The sequence below is a fragment of the Parasteatoda tepidariorum genome, chromosome 9 (assembly GCF_043381705.1).
Source record: "Parasteatoda tepidariorum isolate YZ-2023 chromosome 9, CAS_Ptep_4.0, whole genome shotgun sequence".
Lineage (NCBI taxonomy): Eukaryota > Metazoa > Arthropoda > Arachnida > Araneae > Theridiidae > Parasteatoda > Parasteatoda tepidariorum.
Window position 1 is genome coordinate 48788688 of NC_092212.1, and position 16244 is coordinate 48804931.

General features: G+C 31.6%; 1 protein-coding gene across 2 annotated transcripts in view; it reads left to right on the plus strand.

Annotated features, from left to right (window-relative positions):
- Positions 1–16244, plus strand: part of LOC107450962 (fatty-acid amide hydrolase 2-A) — a 29935-nt gene that overhangs the window by 6998 nt on the left and 6693 nt on the right. Inside the window, exons 3-6 of one of the 2 annotated variants that reach the window (XM_043054360.2) lie at positions 2529–2738; positions 8761–8880; positions 11482–11633; positions 13109–13204. In XM_043054360.2, coding sequence (XP_042910294.1) covers positions 2529–2738; positions 8761–8880; positions 11482–11633; positions 13109–13204 — 578 coding nt within the window. The remainder of the gene's footprint in view (positions 1–2528; positions 2739–8760; positions 8881–11481; positions 11634–13108; positions 13205–16244) is intronic. The other variant, XM_071185089.1, reaches the window with a different exon arrangement.

Consider the following 16244-nt stretch of genomic DNA (forward strand, 5'->3'; position numbering starts at 1 on the left):
TACATTCTGTTTATCATTTACATATTAATAAAACATTTTTTAAATGAAGGCTTTCTTCTACTAAACTTTTTGTCATTCCGTCACGGTCATTCCGTCACAGCAAATAGATGTTAATAACTGCTAGCCAACCTGAGGTTAATTTTCCAAATTCACATTTTACATCGCTTACACATTATACTAAAAGTATAAAATAGTTCAGAAAACAAATAGCTGCAAAATTCGCAGAAACTACCAGTTCTAAGCGGCATGCCAAAAACTTGGTTGCCAAAATGTCATTCCGCCACGCAAATAAAAAGTTCGTAAAATTAAAAGTAAAAAAGATAGAAAATCCTGCTTTTTTAGTTTATGAAGCGCATTATGCCAATAATAATGATATGCATGAGAAAAATTTTTTTATTTGAAATTAGATACATAGTTATTTTGCAAGTCAAAATGTCATTCCGTCACATATGGAATTGCCCTACTAAGCAAAATTATTTATGGTCACTAATAGATCTTAACTGAATCGTAAGGAAAACACAGGGTTATTCATAATTCCCTCCGGGGTTTCGAAGCGTTATAGTAAAAAAAAAGAAGACGAATATGAATAAAAAAGAAACAAATGAAATTATTCCGAAACTATTCAAGTTTTACTTACATATGCTACAGGTGTTCTATGTGTGAACCCTTGATTACACAGCATACATCAATGCGATAGTCCAGTTCCTGCCTGGAGGGAATTATGAATAACCCTGTAGAATCATTCAAGATCTTTCATGCTATTTACCAACTAAATTTGACTCAAAATTGGTAAGCGAAAATATTCAATTCTAGCTGCGAACTCCCCAAATTTGATATAACAATGTATCATCAATGTTAAATGATATTTAAAAAAAATATTATTAAGAAAAATTAAATACATTCACAATTAGTTCCTAATGAAATTATAAGAGAAATATAATCATGCGAGAAGATACATTATTTACCAATCAAATTTGACTCATAATAAGCATTTAATTTAAAGAATTGAATGGTAAACATGGTAATTAGGGTTACAAGCCTAAGCAAACTGAATTTTTGATAGTACTGATATATTTTAAATGAAGACGAATATATATGTTTCAGCTTTAGTAGAAAAAAAAGTTTTATGCTAAAAAGCAGCAATTTTTCAGATTTTGGTGAGATATAGTGAACAGGGTTCTCAGGGTTGGTGAGATATAGTGAACAGGGTTCTCAGTCCCCTATACGAATAAAAATGCTTTTAAATATTAGCCGTTTTTTTTTTCATCTCATTTGATTTATCAAAAAAATGCATAGGAAACAATACTTCACTTGTTTGCATATCAATGCAAAATGTGTAAATATGTGCAAGTACTAAATTGTACGTTTTGTACATAAAACGCTTATAAATTCTAAACTATTTGCCTGGTAGTTTTGGGATTGCCTTCATTTATTTAAGAGTGGAGAATTATGTAGAAAAATATATGTTCAGATTGTCCCTGAATAGCACTTTAAAGAGCATACATAAGTACATGTAAAAAAAAATTTAAATTTTTTAGAAGTACTCTTGAAATAACTTTTGAAATATTTGTTATATTGACTTGTTAATAGTTTCATTTGATTCAGCGTAAAAAAATACACAAAAAGCGATGCCTCACTTGTCTAGATAGATATAGCAGATGCATAAATTGTCGTTACAAATAAAAATTAATACTATTTGCACATAAAACCCGTATAACATCTTAACTATTAGTCTAATCGTTTCGAGATTGATATAATTTAATTCAGTGCCAAAAACACGTCGGACACAATGTCCCACTTGCCTTTCTAGAAGAAATCCAATTCTCCACTCATATCACATCCATTTTCCTCAAAAAAGAAGAAGTGTGCAGAGAAGAGTAAGCAAATTTTTAAGAATAATTTAGAATAACATAACAATGCTTTCCCTGAAAAAATATGTTAGAAATTAATTTTTTTCGAAGAAAATGTCTAATTTCATTGAACTAAATCTAATTAAGTGAAAAGTAATGGAATACCATTCCAACAGCAGATGCTCACTTTAAAAAAAAAATTTGTGATTACCACACGAGCAATTTTGGGGTCATTTTCATAACACTTTTTAAAAAAAATTTAATTACCTAAAAATACTGCTTGCGATGTAAACTTACTAACTCTGTTTTCTTCATTCAATAAAAAATTTATTCTGTGATAAAAATTTTGGGAAGAGAGTTCCATACCTGCCAACTTGTACGGTCATTGAAAAAGATTTTACAAAGTGGTAGTCAAACAACAATTAAGTTTGGAAGAACTTTCCGAAACAAAAAACTATTAAGACATCTATAAGCATTATTAGCTAACAAATATATCGTATCTACATATTTTTTTAAAATTCTTGATTCGTCGTATTTGATTAAAAAGTTTTCTTGAAACTTTAAACTTCACGATTTAATTCTCTAAAACGCTAATGTTGCTACCACTATTCTCAAAGGCCGTACAAGTTGGCAGCTATGTAGTTACTAGAAAAATTTATTTTTGTTGTTTAATTTTAGGTTTTTACCACACAGCTGGAAGTCTTCTATTTAAAGACGTAATTGGAACTGAGGATGCTCCATGTGTAGCTCTTTTAAAAAAAGCTGGAGGAATATTTTTAGCTACGACTAATTGCCCAGAATTCGCTTGTTCTATTGAGACAGCAAATTATCTTCATGGAAGAACATGCAACCCCTATGATACAACAAAAACATGTGGTGGCAGCTCTGGTATGTGTAGTTAAATAGAATTAATTTAAAAAGCCTTATATATTCTCTACCATTATTAGCATACCTGCCAACTTTTAATCTTTTCGGGGATGATCTTCCCCAGTGGTAAAATTATGTACAGCATACCTGCCAACTTTTAATCTTTTCGAGGATGATTTTCCCCAGTGGTAAAATTATGTACAGCATACCTGCCAACTTTTAACCTTTTCGGGGATGATTTTCCCCAGTGGTAAAATTATGTACAGCATACCTGCCAACTTTTAATCTTTTCGAGGATGATTTTCTCCAGTGGTAAAATTATGTACAGCATACATACCTGCCAACTCTTCCGGGTTTTCCGGAAGATTTTATTTTCATATTTAAAGTGGTAGTAATACTCATGTTATTCCAATTAACTTTATAAATTATAATGATAATTATAAATTAGTATGACCACCACTACATATAAATAATTACAATAAATATATAAAAGCATAATAAACCTTGCGCAAGCGAATTTCAACGGGATCAAAGTATAAAAAAATATTTGAGTCAGATTGTTTTTCGTTAATTGTATTACAACCACTCTGAAAGTCCATTCTCGGGAAGAGTGAAAGTTGGCAGGTATGAGCATACCTGCCAAATTTTAATCTTTTCGAGGATGATTTTCCCGAGTGGTAAAATTATGTACAGCATACCGGCCATTTTGTACGGTCGTTGAAAAAGAGTTTACAAAGTAGTAGTAAAACAACAATTAAGTTTGGAAGAATTTTCTAAAAAAATAAATAAAACTATTAAGACATTTATAAACAACGTATCAAAGATAGACAAATAGATCTTATCTACATATATCTAATCTACATATATTTTCTTAAATTATTCATTGAAGAGTAGTTTAGAGATTTTTTGGAAACTGTGAACTCCAAGATTTAATAAGCCAAAGCGCAAATGTTTCCACCATTAAGAAAATTAATTCTCCACGACCGTAGAAGTTGGCAGCTATGGTACAATCCTTTAGAGAAATTTATTTTTTTTTAGTTTGTGAGAGCTTATACACACCCTAAATTTAACTACCACTTTTATTAATAATCTTTAATTAATGTTTACAAAATAAAATTGTCAAATATGTATCGGGTTTTTTTATTTGTAGCAATGTATTTTTTTAGTTTGAGAGAGCTTAAACACACTATAAATTTTACTACTACTTTAAGTATAACAATAGTAAACTTTAACATAAAAATTGACAAAAAATTAAAAACTAAGTCGTTAATTTGTATCACTTTTTTAACGCGTTGAATGCCGAGGATAAATCGGAACTTTTAATTTTATTTTATCATTGCTGAATTTCGGGCAAAATAAATAAAAAGAAATTTTAAACTTTGTTTTATCTATCCGCTTATGAATAAAAAATATTTGATGACCTAAATCTTAAGAATCTTAAGCAAAAGTACAAACGTGTCTTATAATAACTAAAAATTAATAATACTCAAATGAGCACCCTTTCGGATTTTTTTAAGATATTATTACATTTGTACAGTTTTAAAAATTAAAATGTTGAAAATCATGCTACAAATAAGCGGTAGATTTGTTATTTTTGCTGAAATCGTTTTTTTATTTCTCAATTTTTTGTAATTTTGCACACGTCCACAGGAAGCTTCCCGAAATTTTACAACATACGAGCACACACTATTTGCACATAAATAATGTAGAGGTAAGAAAATAATTTAAAAAAATTAAATAACCCCGAATGATAATGAAGTGTTTTTGAGAAAAACTTAGATTTCCGAACACTTTAACTGATTCAGCATTGCTTTTTTTTTAAATTAAATATTAGTGGCAGGCTCCCAAACGTACTCGCCAATTACTACGGAATTTTCTAATTTTCGAAAAAAAAAATTTCTTAGTGGTAGTAAAGTTAAAATTATTAATACATTACCATTACGCCTTATACAGTCTACTTTATAGAGTGGTAGCCAATTTGAATCTAAATCTTTTAGAATTTTGCCAACAGTTTAAAAGCCTCACCATAAGTGGATATGATTAAAGTGGTGTCTTACATAAACTTTTGAATCATTTACATACAGTGGTGGGGAAAATAACTTTAAATCGAGTTCACAAAACTAAGAGTCAAACATTTATACATTAGCCGGCCAGGTGGCCGAGTGGTTAGCGTATCTGACTGCGGAGCCAATGGCCACGGGTTCGAATCCCGCTCTGGGCATGGATGTTTCTCTCTCTGTGTTGTCTTCTGTTGTGTGAATGAGTGAATGTGGCCCACCCTATGAACGAGTTTGTGGCAGTATGGCGTGGGTAACGTTGCTCGCCTCCGTGACTTTGGTTCACAGGTGCCCACTGGGTAACGCTAAATGAGTAACAATTCCGGCATCTTCTATGGTGAAGAACGAAAAGTTCAGTTCCTGCCGTTTCTTCAAAAAAAAAACATTTATACATCAACTTCGTTCGAAGAAATTTAAATAAATAAGAATTAAATCAATGTTTTCCACCACTACTACTAATTTATTTTTAACAAATATTTGAAAAATTAGATTGTCAAATTATTATTTTTTTAAGCTCTAATAAACATTTTATGAAGATTCTCAATGCTACTGAAAAACTTTTAAATTTAACTTCTATTTGAGCAATAAGTTTCTCAGGCGTTTTTCATCCATTTATATTACCCATTTATACCCATTATACACCCATTTATACACCCATTTATAACTCATTTTAGATTAAGCAAGTAAATTTTATAAAACATGCTTAAATTACTTCAAAATAACTTAATTACTTTAAAATAATTAAAATAAATTTCCTGCGTGAAAAAACAATGATGCTTAGCAGATTAGATTAAGCATAAAATACTTTATGAAATGATGATACAAAGATGCGTAATTGTAATGATACATAATGGCAATGGTGCATAAATAGTAATGGTTAATAAAATGATTTATTTATTTACAGATCTTGCAACTTTAAAACATAGTAGAAACATTTGATTAATCTGAAGTGGAATAATTATACATTTTTAGAAAGTCGCATTTGTCAACAACCGTTTCAAGTTGAAAACTTGGTGTATATTAAAATTTTCTCGATAAAAAGTGTTTACTCCATTTGAATTACTAATATATTACAGATGTCTTCAAAACCTTTAAAAAATAGCAGAAAAATAAAGTTAGAGTGAAATACGAGTCCAAGTGTCAGTAAAAAAAATTATTATTGAAATAGTGTATTTAAGCATCTTTGGCTGAGAAGGAGTTTCAAACTTTTTTGGTAGATACAACATTAATTAAGGCAGCTATATAATTATACACTCATGGACAAAAAAAATCAGTGCACCAAAAAGGAGTCGAAATTTTACATACGTAATGACTACTTTGACATAAGTAAATGATTAGAAAATCAAGGAAAAACGATAATTTTTGATTTTCTAATCATTTACTTATAAATATCAAAGTAGTCATTATGTATGTAAAATTCGTTTCATTTTGACGTCTCCATCTTTGTGCGCTAATTTTTTTTGTCCACGAGTGTATATATATAAATCCCTTTTTGCTACCATTTGAACAAAAAATTCTAGATCATAGCAACACTAAAAACCGGACCATACTAGGATAGAATGCTTTTAGTCTGGTGTAACGGAGAAAATATGTCCGGTCGAAGCGAAATTGGACTTGATTATGTAAGTTGGTTAGTTCATAACGCTTTATCTAACTTTCAAGTATATCTTGTTCCACAGTAATTCTTTCTCAGTGGTTTTGGTAATTATAGCGTAGTTTGATTAATATTAATGGTGGATTAATAACGGATAAATAATAAACTGTACTCAGAATTCGAATTCTGTGTACAATTTATTATTTATCCATTTTAATGACTCAACTTTGAAATGATTATATTAATGTAGGGGGAGAAGCTGCCCTAATAGCTGCCGCTGGATCAGTGATTGGACTAGGAAGTGACATTTATGGTAGTAACCGTATTCCGGCAAGCAATTGTAGCACTTTTGGATGCAAGCCAACAAGAGGTTTGTGATGAAAATGATTACTGATTTCTTAAAGCAGGTAAGATACGGGCTGACACTACTGAATGACCAGTTTTTAAAAAATTTCTATTTTTGATCTATTATACATGTTAAAGTAAGTAAAGTGCAAAATTAAAAATATCAATTTTTTTTTCCAGTTTGATGTGTGTGTCCCCCTAGCATTTAATTTTTATGTAATCAAGCTCATTCAATACTTAGTTTTAGTTACGCACAGTCATAATGGTTCCTAAGTTTCAGTCACAATGGTTCGTCTTAGTCATAATAGTTCGTCTCTCGTTCTTAGAGTTCTTGCAGTTTTTTCAGCATCAGTAGTTCATTAAGTGTCCTTGGGTGTACAAGTGACAAATGATTTACCCTTAATGACATCGTCACCAATGTCCCCAGACCTTAACTCTAGAGGCTTCTTTTTATAGGGGGGTGACTGAAAAATCAAGTTTTTAATTTGTTGATGATAAAAAAAATATTTTCACTCATTTCTATATACCAAACTCTATATAAAGCAGGATTTTTATAAATATGTATGTATGCGCATTATACGAATCTGCAATTCTGAATCAACCTGGACAAAATTTAGTGTAAATACGTTCAAAGATACAGCGATATTAAAACTCTCTCCGACCATCGATTCTTGCGCTACATCAAAAATAATGAGTTTTTCATAAGACTTGATGGATATTTTATGTAGAGTCGTGATGGCTCAGGGGAAGAGAGAGTTTGCCTTCCAATGAAGTAAACCGGGTTTGAATCTCAACGATGGCTGGTCGATACTGTCACATATACACTTAATGTAATGTGACAATTTTATTTCTAATTTTATTTAAGCCTTCAATTTTTCTTTAAACGTTATTCCTTTTTTTTTATTTTAGCAATCTTTTTAACTTTCTTGTTGACCTTTCTCACGGTCGTTGCGGTCATCGCACTTCCTGTGGGGAAAGTCAACCAACCCCTCTACTCACGCCTTTCCTTTTCTTCCTTTAATTTTTAGGGGGGCTAACTAGCCAATCCCTTTACTTTAAATTTCAAACTCTCCGCCTCTTTAATTTTAATTGGTCGTAGTTTTTCTGGTCTACCCCAGTTAAGGAATTTTTAAGTTTTTTTTGAAGACATTCTTTTTCTCTCGAGCCTTCTGGCTGGTTCTGTTTTTCTCCGAGATGCGGACTTCGGTCCGTATCGAGGGATTTCTTTTCACATTTTTTTTAAACCTTTGTCTTAAATTAAATGCATAATTATAATCAATTTCTGTAAATTTGAAATCAACATTTTATACCTTTAATTTTCTTTAATCTCGAATTTAAGCTTTCTTTCCATATTTATTTTAACGTTTAAATTACTCGTTCTTATATAACTTACTTTTATCTATGACGCCTTCTTTTTTTTATTCTCCTATCACCCATTTCAATAAAATGCCTTGTGTTGGTAGATGTGGTGAAAGATGTATGTTACTAAATAAAATGATATGCTAATAATTTAATCTTGTGCTGGAGAATTTATTTGCCTCTATTTTCATGATTTATCATGTTATCCTATGTGTGTATGGTGAGTACCCTTTTATTATTGTTTTGGGCATTGTANTTCGTTTCATTTTGACGACTCCATCTTTGTGCGCTAATTTTTTTGTCCACGAGTGTATATATATATAAATCTCTTTTTGCTATCATTTGAACAAAAAATTCCAGATCATAGCAACACTAAAAACCGGACCATACTAGGCTAGAATGCTTTTAGTCTGGTGCAACGGAGAAAATATGTCCGGTCGAAGCGAAATTGGACTTGATTATGTAAGTTGGTTGGTTAGTTCATAACGCTTTATCTTACTTTCAAGTATATTTTGTTTCACAGTAATTCTTTCTCAGGGGTTTTGGTAATTATAGCGTAGTTTGATTAATATTATTGGTGGATTAAAAACGGATAAATAATAAACTGTACACAGAATTCGAATTCTGTGCACAATTTATTATTTATCCATTTTAATGACTCAACTTTGAAATGATTATCTTAATGTAGGGGGAGAAGCTGCACTAATAGCTGCCGCTGGATCAGTGATTGGATTAGGAAGTGACATTTATGGTAGTAACCGTATTCCGGCAAGCAATTGTTGCATTTTCGGATGCAAGCCAACAAGAGGTTTGTGATAAAAATGATTACTGATTTCTTAAAGCAGGTAAAATATGGGCTGACATTACTGAATGACCAGTTTTTAAAAATTTCTGTTTTTGATCTATTATACATATTAAAGTAAGTAAAGTGCAAACTTAAAAATATCAAATTTTTTTAGTTTGATGTGTGTGTGTCCCTAACATTTAATTTTTATGTAATCAAGCTCACTCAATACTTAGTCTTAGTTTCCCTCAGTCATAATGGTTCTTAAGTTTTAGTCATAATGGTCATAATGGTTCGTTTTAATCATAATGGTTCGTCTCTCGTTCTTTGAGTTCTTGCAGTTTTTTCAGCATCAGTAGTTCATTAAGTGTGCCTTGGGTGCACAAGTGACAAATGATTTACCCTTAATGACATCGGCATCAATATCCCCAGACCTTACCTCTAGAGGCTTCTTTTTATAGGGTGACTGAAAAGTCAAGTTTTTAATTTGTTGATGGTAAAAAAAAAATTCACTGATTTCTATCTACCAAACTCTATATAAAGCGGGATTTTTATAAATATGTATGTATGTGTATTATACGAATCTGCAATTCTGAACCAACCTGGACAAAATTTAGTGTAAATACGATTCAAAGATACGGTGGTTAAAACTCTCTCCGACCATCGATTCTTGCGCTACATCAAAAATAATGAGTTTTTCATAAGATTTGATAGATATTTTATGTAGAGTCATGATGGCTCAGGGGAGAGAGCGTTCGCCTTCCAATGAGGTAAACCGGGTTGGAATCTGAGCGATGGCTGGTCGATACGAATTCCGCATCCAGCTCGCACCGACCACGGTGCTGACGTGAAATATCCTCAGTGGTAGACGGATCATGGGTTAGAGTCCCCTTGCCGTCAGGCTAAGGGAGGTTCTCGAGGTCTTCTTTTCCGTGTAACGCAAATGCGGGTTAGCTCCATCAAAAGTCCTCCAAGAAAGCAAATTTATCCCAATACTTTATCCAGGAGTTCCTTTGTTTTCTGAATTGGGTTTTAAATCACAAGGCCACGGAGTTATACATTACTAATCGTAAATCCAAAAAATTGGGTCGCTTGTTCAACAACAGTTATAAAATATGAAATAAAATATTGTTTAGCAAGAGGGATTTTTTTAGCTTATCGTCTAAGTAATAGATTCACATTTAAACCAAAACATTCATTGCATTCACTTTCAGTGTGGAAAATTATAAATAATATGTTGTTAATTTTAATCTCTTTTAATAAAATTTTGAAATTTGTTGGTCACGCTTTTTTTGCATATTTAACAGCCCGTGTCAACCCTGCTATTAGGAAATGACCAGGAGAAATGGCATTATACCAAATAATGAATATAATTAATCTTTTTTTTTTAGGATGAATTTCCAAAAACATGTTTTGCTTAATCTGATAACATAAAGCAACATGGGAGGGCAAAAAATAATAAGAAATTGGAATTGTTTCAGTTTAATTAATTATGTTGGTATATGTCTTTCAATTGTGTGCATGATTTCGTAGTGTTGATTAACACATATTTTCTTTACTTCAACTGATAATAAAGAGTGGGTGCACAGCTAGTATGCTCACAAATAAAGGAAATATATCTAGAAGTTGAAACTGATCATCCTAAATTTAAGTGACAGTAATTTCCGACAGCCACATTAAACGCTTATCCCCACTTATTACATTTTTCATGGTTTTGAACACCTTGTCAATCAAATTTACTTTACTTACTCAAGAATCAAAAATTATTTTTCTTACACTCAAGGCGTCCTGTAGTCCCTCAATGCTATAGTGGTATATAAATTTTTGTAATAGAATGATTTTTATGCTCTTGATAAGTTAATTTGAAATATTCCTGATCAGCACTTTAATCAGGGCTGCCAACTTTTACGCTTTTTAAAAAAAATAATTTTAAAGTGTGGTAAACAACTAAAAACTAAAGCGTTCAGTATTTTTGATAATTTTCCAATTATGTTTAATGCCTCCTTACTAGAAAAAAGTGGTGTTTTTTTTAACCTTTGAATCATTTACATGTAGTGATGTAGAAAATAACTTAAATCAAATTTAGAAATTAAAAAATAATACCAACATAACTACAACTTAGTTAACATAAACTTTGCCACAAATAGAAATTTCTTTCCAAAAAATTCGTAGCTCTGTATAACTCGATGACTTAAACAAATGTAAAAAAAATTTTTTTTCTGGTTGGACATTTATAACATTTAGGTAAGTGGTTGCTGAACCAGATAAATTTAAAATCGTTTGTTAAGTTAATTACCTCAACAGCAACTTTTGGGGACCACTTTCCGCCCTGCGCCCTAAAAAATTTTTTTCACAACCGAAGCAAGTTGGCATCTACCTTGCTGCAGTAATTTATTACATTTGTGCTTATTAATTAAAATCCTATCCAACAATATTTTGTATATAAGAATTCCTTGTTTATTAAAATTTTACATGACAATGAAAATCCTAGCAGTAATTTTACAATTATTATATTATCATAATAAACGTCATTATAGTGGTTTATTTGAAATTTCATAAATAAAAATTTTAAAAATTTAAAACGTTTAATTTTTTTAATATGTATTATTTATTTCTTGAGACTAGGATTGACTTCACTTGACGGTATGCTTCCCAAGCGAATGGCCTCGGTAGATGATTATCTTTCTACAGGACCTTTATGTAGATATTCTGAAGATCTAGCTACTATGTTAAATGTTCTCTCAATGAGCAAGAAAAACCTGTGTTTACTGCCTCAGGTAACGTAATTAATCTTCATAGTTAATAATTAAGTTATTTGATATTTTCCCATGGTGTTAGGTACTTTCACTGTAACATATTTTTAGATTATTTGACGAAAATATAGTCATGAAAGGCCTTTACATGTGGGTCTGGGGGTTCACAGGGAGTTCACTGGGTGAATTGGCCGGCCAGATCGCGAAGTGGCGTATGATGGCTGGCCACATTCTTTTTTTGATTTCGGGAATTGACCGGCTATAATTACATTTATTCGATGATATAATTACATTTATTCGATATTTCAATGCGTAGTGACGATAGATTACATTTATTCGATATGTTAATACTTACTGACGATAGATTACATTTATTCGATATTTCAATGCTTACTGACGATACATTACATTTATTCGATATTTTAATACTTACTGACGATAGATTAGAAGAGAAATACCAGGCAAATGCATACCGGGCAGTGGCACTGAACCTTAAAAAAACATCAGTGTAGGATATACCGGGCAAATGTATATCGGGAAGAGGCGCTGAACCTTAAAAAAAAATATCAGTGTAGGGTATACCGGGCAAATGTATACCGGGCAGTGGCACTGAACCTTAAAAAAACATCAGTGTAGGGTATACCAGCCAAATGTATACCGGGCAGGGGTACTTGACCTTAAAAAAACATCAGTGTAGCGCATACCGGGCAGGGGCACTTGACCTTAAAAAAACATCAGTGTGGGATATACCGGGCAAATGTATACCGGGCAGTGGCACTTAACTAGACCTAGTATGACTAGACCTTTGGTAAATGTCCGAAATATATACTAGGTCTAGTTAAGTGCCACTGCCCGGTATACATTTGTCCGGGCATTCTTGAATGCGCACATCACGTTTTGGCCGGAAAATCGTGACCACTTCGCGAAATGGCCGGCCAAAGTGCGAAATAATTGATCGTTTCAATTATTTTGCACTTTGGCCGAGAGGTATGGCCGATTCGCGAAGTAACCGGACTTCGGGCTTTGGCCGTGACATATATATTAAAACCATCAAATAAGTTTATTTGACCGATATAACTGGAAAGTTCGCATGAAGAACTCCAGTAGAATAGACATTTGAGGTTGATGGAAATCAACTTTAGAGCAATAAGCTTAGAGAAGTTGTTTTTGAGGTGCTCGAATTATTTTTTTTACACTTCAAGCAAATACCTATATTAGAAATGTGAATAATTTCCCTCGATCTCACCTAAAATTATTTCTGAGTTATATATAAGCTTGATTTTGTGAGGTGTAAATGAGATTGAAATTGAGGTTTATTAATGAGGATAGTTTTGTTGCAAAACATAACCTCATTTTCTACCTCAAGTGTAATTTTTTTTACATCCGGCAAAATCAAAAACACCTTATTTTTTGTAAGGGGGTATAATCCAGTAAGGAAGGTTTTAAGTTAAACAAAATATCACAGGTATTTTTATAGCTTTCTCTTTTCTGGTATATAGGTTAAATTAAAGAAGCTAAAAGTATATTATCAGACCCACCTAAAATATGCTTGGTGTGTCAACACAGAGAGTGAAGTTGCTCAAGCTGTTCGAAAGGTAAGTCGAAATCATAGCTGCCAACTTTTAATTATAAAAATAAAATAAAAATAAAATAAAATTATATTTTTATGTTTTAAACGGTAGTAAACTTTATGTCTTACATTTATTTCTTAGATTTTTAAGTTTCATTTAAAAAGGATTTTGACCACCTCTCTACGCAAATATGTTAAACTTATATATAAATGTATGGTAATCATTTGATAGCGTGTTTAATAATTCAACATTAATAAATCTTCAAGATAATATAGTACACGAAAGGAGCTGTAAAAGACTTCTATCTTGCCGAAAGGCATCGAGGAACCATATAACTATAACTAGGATAATGTAAATATAAACTAACGAAATGAAAAGTATATTTCTATGACTATAAATGTAATTAAATGTTCTCTTTACAACCACGGAGAAAGTTGGCATGTATGCAAAGAGGTTCATGTATTTAAACAACACGCTTTAGAAGTAAAAGATGCCCTCCAATAACTATGAATTTCAGTATTTGAAAAAAAAACGCGTCCAATGGCAGCAAAAGTGATGTCAGATAATTTGTAGTTAGGGCCATTAACAGCTATAACGCACCATGAACTTAATATAAGTACCATGTCTCCTGTTCAAACTAGCAGGTCCTTTTGATTACATAAATACATACATATNAATTAAAATTTGAAGAGAAAACTTGTTTTCAGATCTATTAGATCCTTCATGATATATATATATATATATATATATATATATACTAGAGGGCTCCGCCCCCTGCTCGTTGCCGCTCACCAACCCACGATAATTGCTACGCAATTACATTTCTGTTCGCTTCTCGAACAAACTTAAAGTCGTTTTCCTGGAGATAAGCTGGAAATTTTTCATCCTCCATTATAAACTTATAATAAGCTTATTATAAACATTTTAAACTTATTTAAAGCAATCCTAATACAAACAATATTACAAACTTATATAAAGCGAGGAAGCAATATTATTTAACACATTACTATAGGGCATTAGCCGGAGATTAATCTTCGTATTCGAAGCACGTGTGGCAGAGCCTAACTCAAATCATTGTTGATCTTATAGGATGCCGGACGCTCCCTATATGGTGCTTCATCCCCCCCCCCAGTAATTTAAAATTTAAACTGAAAACAATTAAAACCTGATGAAAAAAAACTTTAAAATATGGCAAACAAATAAAAACATGTAATGTTAATAAGTTGATGCTAAGTAATGTTTCAAAAGCAAATACAATTGCAAGTAATTGCCCAATTAACTTCAATACTGTCAACTGACAAAATATTTTAGTTTCAATCAGACAAAAGGCACATTATATAATAAAAACATAGGTTACTGAAATTCGACAAATTAAATTAAGCAGTTCAATTTTTTTTGTCATACTGAATACTAATAAAATAATTAAATATCAAATGAATTAATTATTATGTTATCAATGATCAATAAGCATTTTTGTCAGAATTGTTATAAGAAATATGTACTATATTTGAGAGTGCCCCTTGATTCTCGTCAAGTTGTGATCGCGGTTGATCGCCAAGCACGGCGATGTTGAAGCCCAATCGTGATTCCGATAGGTTTAGATTTCAGCTTTATTGTTAAATGTTCAACAGTATATATAATTTCAGAGGTCCGTTAGTTCTACGTTGAATACCGGCTGGTAAGGTTACTTTTGCTTCTGGTCCATAAGATGGAAGGTATGTGGGTAGTCATAAAAAGGGACAATAAAAAAAATGTCACCGCCAGTCCGGTACCACAGACGCCATTTTCGATTCGTATTATGTGGCGATGGAGGCACACAGATTCTATTCATGATAAATTTAGACAGTATCTAACTGCTATTAGATAATGGAACAATATCTAACTGCTATTAGATAATCTGAGGATATTCAAGCTTAATGAAGGAGTTTTTTTTTTCCTTTTCTTTGTGTGCTTATTCCATTGATTTTTGTTTCGATTCAAAATTCATTTTATTGTGTTAATTAATTTTGCTTATATTGGGTACATTACAATTTTATAAAGTTTCGGCTACCATTCTTGTTACCACAGTGTTCCGCGCAAACAGGAATGGCGCCAAACATAAGTCGCCAATTTCGCCAAGGGGTACCCTCAAGTATATTTTTACCCAAAAAAATAAGGTGAAAACAATAAAATTAAGGTTATTTACAATGGATCTCTGAATATTCACAAAACCTAGCTATGTACATTTTTCATTGATCTTTCTTTTCACATTATTTTGTGAACCAATGATTTGCACTTTTATGCATTATTTATGAAATATCTCAAATATGAAGTGCTAATTAATATTTCCGACTGAACAGTTTTTTGAAAGTAAGTAAAAAACAATTAAAAGTAAGTAAAAGCTATTCACGCCTAAAATATTCACGGCGATCCATTTTATGTAACAAAGACAGTGGCGTACGCAGAATTTTTTCAAGGGGGGGGGGTTCATAATTTTCAGAAATTACTGAAAGAAATTCGAGTATGTAATAAAGCGCTATTACTTCCCTAATTTAGACAGCTAGACAATTTTGACTTTTTATTTCGACAACATTGTTTAGTTAAATTTTGTTTTTATTTTTTAAGTTTAAGAATATAATATTTTTTATAATAAGAGGTAAACTATTTTATTTTTATTAAAAAGTAGGAATAAATCAAGCCAGAAAAAACTACTCATACTGTAACAGCTACCTAAATAATAACCATATAAATGTGAATATTCCATAGAAAACCAATGAATTTAACTAAAAAATGACTTACCAACAAATAGGGAATTAAACCAGTATACAAACACGCTAAAAATTTATTGATTTATACTGTAATATCCAAACGACGGGGTTTTTTTGCAAGTTCGTTTAAAATGTCTTCGACAGCTGGGGTAAATTTTCTATGAATGCTTAAGAGCGCCAATCCATTCATTCTATTATTTCCCGTTGAGTTGCGTAAATAAGTCTTCAAACGGCGCAAAGTCGAAAAGGATCTTTCGTTTGCACTCGTTGAAACAGGTAGAACGACCAATATTTCTAGGAGTTTGAAAATTTAACAC